General features: G+C 41.0%; 1 protein-coding gene across 2 annotated transcripts in view; it reads left to right on the forward strand.

Annotated features, from left to right (window-relative positions):
• Window positions 1-5,282, forward strand: part of LOC140938668 (transmembrane protein 237-like) — a 12,418-nt gene extending 7,136 nt beyond the window's left edge. For both annotated transcript variants that reach the window (XM_073388163.1, XM_073388164.1), the window contains exons 8-12: window positions 199-352; window positions 1,444-1,520; window positions 1,684-1,768; window positions 2,262-2,383; window positions 3,919-5,282. In XM_073388163.1, coding sequence (XP_073244264.1) covers window positions 199-352; window positions 1,444-1,520; window positions 1,684-1,768; window positions 2,262-2,383; window positions 3,919-4,007 — 527 coding nt within the window. In that variant the 3' untranslated portion in view covers window positions 4,008-5,282. The remainder of the gene's footprint in view (window positions 1-198; window positions 353-1,443; window positions 1,521-1,683; window positions 1,769-2,261; window positions 2,384-3,918) is intronic.
• Window positions 5,283-6,565: the final 1,283 nt, after the last annotated feature.

Consider the following 6,565-nt stretch of genomic DNA (forward strand, 5'->3'; position numbering starts at 1 on the left):
AAGAGAAAGCTTTACCTTCCCTTTTGAATTCGATGTAGTGTAATCAAAACTTGAGAAATGTCCTTGGGGAAAAGTGTCTCAACAAACAATGTTGCTGATTAAAGACTTGAACTGTAACAAGATGTATTTCACAGTGCTGCACTTGCATGGTGGGACAAACAAATAAATTTCAAATCTTCCTGTTGTTCTATTTGTCAGGACTTTCACTTTGTCAGGTTATTTTTGTGTACTCGCTGAGTAACAATGGAACGGCGAATGAAAACTTCTTAGAAAACTATTACAAGCTGGCACAACCTCTTCAGTCCCTTTACTATATGCTCTTTGCCATCTGTACAGTCTCTGTTTTTGACAGGTTTGTGTTTCATTTTTCTTACTGAAGATTGCATTTAAGATATTTCAAGTAACGCCCAGCCTAAGCCAAACGTCGAACTTTTCATGAGACGAACTTAACTTATTGAGATAACTTCATGAAAAGTTCGACGTCTGGCTCTGTTAAGTTCGTCTGAATGAGTTTGGATCATCCAACACGTTCTATCCGCCTGCTCCAGACGGATAGAACGTCTGAAGATCGTCTCCGGGACAAACGTCGATTTTCACATGCCAAGAACCAAACTAATAATTAAAACTGTGTATGATAATGTATACTTAGCCTCGTTCGGAAGAAAATTTCTGACTGATCTTATTGAGTCGATTGGTTCGACGTGTCATTTTTAAACCTAAAAACAATAAAAAAAAGTGCAGTTTCGTTGCTGTCGTAGTTGCTCGAGCTCCTTACTGTTGTGATCCAGAAATCTTGTCACCATGGTAACGTGACGACACACTTTTCCTCTCTATTTAGGCTACGTTCAAACGGCATTGGACGAATTTTTGAGTGGGACCAATCAAATACTGTTGAAACTCTACTAACGGTCACCTCTCCACAAAGGCCACTTTTTTTGACTTGTTCCAGTTACTTATCGGCAATTTTTAACGTAACTGATCAACCTTAGACGTGTGGGCGAAACAACTAAGATCCTGTAAGCGAATCGACCTCAGTGTAGGCGAAACGACCAACATTCACTTTGTCAAACCCTCCTGAAGTTTAATTCCTCGGAACCATATCCAAGTTCAGAAAGAGAAAGAAAATTTCGCCTTCACTTGTTTACCTCCTCCGTAAAACGTACAAATAGACAATTTCACGTCGTAGTCGTGCATAAACAGCAAAGCAATGTACAAAAAAGTGTGGTGCATGTGCGAAGTTGTTGTTTTTCCTAGTAAACCTGTTGTTTTTGTTTTGCGTTTTCGTTGCCGTCGCTCCGTCGGATCTTAAAGCCTCTGTTGTTGTAAATCAGTAATAGTAATGTTATTTCTGAGAAATTAAAACAAACTCCAAAACAGACAAGAACACAGGCCTCCCACCCTGCACTTAGAACTTAGAACCAATGTATATCCTTGTTTTTAAAGATATGACATGGCGAATCCACGGTCTGGATTTTTTCAAGGCTTACTTACAAGACCTTCCAGGATACTCTCAATAAGTGGTAAGAAAAAAAAAATCAAAACTTAACGACTCTCTACTTGAAATTTCTAACTGCAACAGAACTTGCTCTTTTACTGATTTAGTAACTTCAGTTAAAATGTGATTTCAAAAAACCATACCCCTCAACACTGATCTTAATACCACTCTGTTTTCTTTATTTACAGCGTATCTCTTTGCTCTTGTGTTCTCTATTAGTGTAGCAAATATTGATGACCGAATTAGTCTTTACAAAGAACATGCACACCTTTGGTAAGTGGCTGAGCGGTTAGTATGGTGTTATAGAGACTATTGTTCTTGGGACATCGTAGTTTGATCAAAAAATTAAACACAAACAGCCAGCCTCCTCCTCAGTCGCTTCGTTTTTCGCATGGGAGAGGCGAGCGCGAAACGAGTTACTGGTGATGAACCGCAAGGGGCCATGGGAAGGGTACAGACGGTAGGCGCCCGTTGTCTCCTTCCCGCCTTCCTTTGCGCGCACATTTTCATCAAAAGAGAGACTTCTGGGTACGAGGCAGCACAAACAGCGGTGATAAACATTGTGAGCTTGCTATCGCTCGGTCAATACATCAAGTCCTCGGTCTGAGATTTCCCTGTAATGACCGAACGAACGGGGTTAATAAGTAGAATATATTTGAAACATTTTTTTCTCATTGTTTGAGTGGAGTGCTTGTAAACTACCTGGATAAGCTAAGCGCACTTTTCGGCATAAAAAACCTTTAATTTTAACATTCCGTATTTGAAGGAATGACACCGAGACATCCTCACTGCTGGACACGTGGAGGATCATCAATCTAATGCGCGTGTTAGGAGCGGTATTGGGCTGGATTCTCGTGGCTCTGCAACCCACAAAAGACTACACTGCAAGTAAGTACAGTGTTGCTGACTTTGAATGAGTTAACCGCCGCCCAGTTAGCTCAGTTGGATAAGCGCCGGTCTGCCGAGCGGGGGGTCGCTGGTTCAAACCCCGGCGGGACCAACATTTAAAGTCTTTAAATAACTGAGAAGAAAGTGCTTCATTTGTAAAGATACTGCAAACGGTTAGACTTTCTAGTCATCTTGGATAAGGACGATAAACCGTAGGTCCCGTCTCACAACCCTTACACATAAATTCTGTAGGACGTTAAAGAGTCCGCACACAGTTCGTAAAGAGCAGACCGGGGGAGGGGGTACTTCCTTATGGGAGGCTAATGGGGATGTACCGCTGGATGGGGTCGCATTTTCACGACTGGATTGACTATAATGGGGTCGCATTTTCTATAGAGTTACCAGAATGGGGTCGCACATTTTCGGATTTTTTGGGTGAAACAGTTCTTCATATTTTCGGTTAACAAACGGACCAGAATATTTGTACCCGTGGTGAAAGATAAAGTGTTCTTTATTCCATTTAAAAAATGGTTTAATTCATAAAAATAGAAAGTGACTAAGTTGGGATCGCGAAAATTACTTATTTGCCCAAAAGTGACTAAGATAGCGTCTATGATTGGCCACAGAATAGACTATAATGGAGTAGAGGCTCTGACAGGCTAGCGGCACATACCCACCAAAAATTAGCCCAAGTAGCCCTCCCGGGAGAGCAGAGAACGTGGTTTCCGATACTGGTGGTCTTTAGGAAGCTTAAGCAACGACGATCGCGACGTCAACGAGAACGGCAAAAAAGCACTAGGTTGATATTGCTAAAACAACAACTTTGCACGTGCAACACGTTTTGTCGAGGACAAAACACAAGACAGCAATTTTCTTTTTCTTTAACTGAACTTTGATACAGTCCTTTAGAACTCAACTCCAAAAAAAACAATTGCCAACATTTGACGAATTAAACGAGATGGAATAAGCGCGATAAAGTTTGAAGCAGTGCGAATTCACTTTTTAAGTGACGTTTTCGTAGCCGTCGCAATCGTTGTTGTTTAAAGTCCCTTATCTCTCATGGGGGAGGAACTGTTACGGGCTCGCGGTAATTGGTGCCATGCGCTGTGGCAACGACCCTGCCAAAATATGCTGAGGGGAAAGAAATCCAGTGCACAGCAAATAAATCGCCGAAAATCTCAACAGGTTTAATGTCCACAATCCTGTCCACGAGTACAAGTAAGAAATAGTAGAAAGCCGAAGAGGAACAAAGTCAAAAACGCTTCAGCTACATCTTTCTTCGTAACCACGAGGTCTGCAAAAACTACTAAAACGAGGCCACAACAAAACAACTTATATAGCAGTCACGAATGTTCTCAACAATGCAAACCTAAGTACAACACAGTCTTCGCTGGTAAAATGACATCCAGCTACGTGAGTTTAGGTCCTCGCTAGGAATTTGAATTATCCGTCAACAAGCCAACCCTGTGACATTTGGCGGCCTGTGGTATATTGAAGCCTCTCGTCTGACTTTTTTATTGTCTTGTTTTCAACAGAAAACTTGTACGAAGGAGAATTGTTGCCGGGTGAACAGAGAGTGACCCCAAAACGACCTCCCACCAGCGAACCCCAGCCAGTGGTGTGAACAGCAAAGACTTGTGTGAACAAAAGAGCGCCAAGTCTAATCTGATGTGAAGGAGACATCTGCCGGGCTATTACGACACAAATAGATGGCTTTTCATTTAGTTGCGTTATTATGCGACGCGTGATGAACCAAAACAACAATCATGGGATTTAAAATCACGTTTACAGCAAACGGCAGACTCTTGTTGAGAATTTCTCAAAATATAAAATCAGCAGATAAAACAGTTCAAAACTACTTATTTTTTGTAAAAGAAAAGAACTGTTAAAGACCAGTAAAGGGGAAGCCTTGTCACGTGCTGTGGAACAAATTCACGTTTGTCGTTTGCCATTAACGTGACTCAAAATCTCTCTAATGTTTCTGAAGGTCACGAGAAATTATGGCCGGGAGTTTTTTGTCCACTTTACGGAGGAAAAAGGTATCGGTTGTCCGTGATAAAATTGAGAGTTTAAGCTTCACGTATACAGCAAGCGGCAAACGTCAGATTCAAATTGAGCATTTCTCAAAATAGAAAATGAGCAGATAAAAACAGCTCAAAACAATTCTTATTGATAAAAATTGCGTGAAGCTACTCATGTAGGTGTAGAGATAATGAACAGTAAACGACATGTGAAGTGAAAACTTGGTCACATGGTACAAATTCGCGTTTGCCCTTTGACGTAAATGTGATGCTTAACCTCTCTAATATTAATACACAGAAAAACAATTTAGTATGTGAATTAGTTTCTTCTCATTACATCTCTCAGTTCGGAGACATGAATGGAAGTATATGAAATGACATATTTTGAACTGCGAATAAAGACATGAAAGTGGAAATGATCGTCACAGTGGCCTGCTCTCCAGTAGCTTAATGGACAGAGCGTTGCGTCGAGTCGTCGCAAAGGTCAGGCCGGTTCGATTCCCGTTTTGAATTTTTTCACGTTCTGGATCATTTCCACCTTCATAGTTTGTAACTGGTCAGGTAAACATGCGTTCACCGTTTCAAACCAACCAAGGTTTTATCATCATCATCATCATCATTGTCGTCGTCACCTTTGTGAAGGGGTTTGTTGACGAGACTTTTGTGTTCAGCTGATTCTTTGAGAAAGCAACATTGTAAATACAGTATGTTTAGCTGCAGATAAGAGATCTTTTATGGCTCTTTCTAAAAAGCAGTTAATTTCAGCTAAAGATGCGTTGCATACCCTCGCTTTGAAAATCATAAGTTAAGCTTTTATTCTGCAACATATTGAGCAAACTTGTATAGAACATTCACATCATAAAATATTTTATGTTTTCAGGTAATATGATTTGTTTTATGTCTGAAACAGGGTCTGTTTACATGGAGGTGGGGGACCTCAGGTAGGTTAGGTTACCCGCTTAGGTGGGGTAACCCGCCTGTCCATATAATCTCTCATATGGTCACCCTACCAATCATCTAACCGTGATCAAATTAAAATGAGAGATTATATGGACAGGCGGGTTACCTCACCTACCTGAGGTCCCCAACCTCCACAGGGTATAGCAGAGCTCTCGCGCGCGAAGCGCGCGTACCAGAGCACCATGGGTAAGAAAATGTCGTAAACTACCCATCCGAGAAAATTTTGTAATCACGTGACCGTACACCGACCGCCCGAGAGTCCGTCCGCACCACAGGTATACCACTGTAAAATAATTCAACAGGTATGGCAACCGAAATGCAAGTCAAGGTTTTATTTGGAAAGAAATCGCGTGGCCGCCTGGACTTTAAGAAAGAAAAAACAACAACACTGTCCTGTCTTTTTCGACGTTATTTTTGATGTTTACACTCACGTGGATAACAGTGAAAGAGCTAGAGCGAGTGACTGAATTTTGTGGGAAGAAAAACATGAAAATTCCAAGCGGCGGTGAGACAATGAGAAATGCTACCGGCCAGCAAGGTGAAAATGAGGGGCAGTGAAAAACAAAAGCAAACATTAACACAGGAGACAAAATATTGGGTAAGCACAAACGACAATTCCTCCATAAAAATATTGTGTAACTAGGAAGTTTGACGATTTAGTCCTACAAAACAGCGTTGTCGTTGTGCAAAACAACGGCAAAAAAAGACAAAAAGCGTGCTGCACGTACAAATTTGTCTTTTTGCTAATTAGAAAAAAAAGTGTGCTGCACGTGCAATTTGTTTTTTTTTCTAATTAGATCTATTGATCTTGATGCCATTTTCATTGCAGTCCCTGTTTAACATTATACGATTTAATTTTTTCTGTTTATAAGTATTATTAACCAGAGCTTTGCTTTTAACCCTGGCTAAATCTATATATTATGGACAGCCGGTTAACCCAACTAAGCGGGTTACCTTATCTACCTAGGGTCCCCCACCTCCATGTAAACAGGCCGTTCACTATTAGTGACTTAAAGTCCGTTACGAAAACATTGCAAAGGACATTATTCTTTTACTACTATGCGAAGTGAGCTTGAGATGTTACTTCAATTTTAACTGTTCTTATTATATGGCTGAGTTCATGAGCGGGCAAGATGAAGCGAAAAATGTGTTCTGATTGGCTACCCCAGGAGGCAAGATGAACTCATCTTGCTCGCTCGGG

The sequence above is a fragment of the Porites lutea genome, chromosome 5, assembly GCF_958299795.1.
Source record: "Porites lutea chromosome 5, jaPorLute2.1, whole genome shotgun sequence".
Taxonomy (NCBI): Eukaryota; Metazoa; Cnidaria; class Anthozoa; order Scleractinia; family Poritidae; genus Porites; species Porites lutea.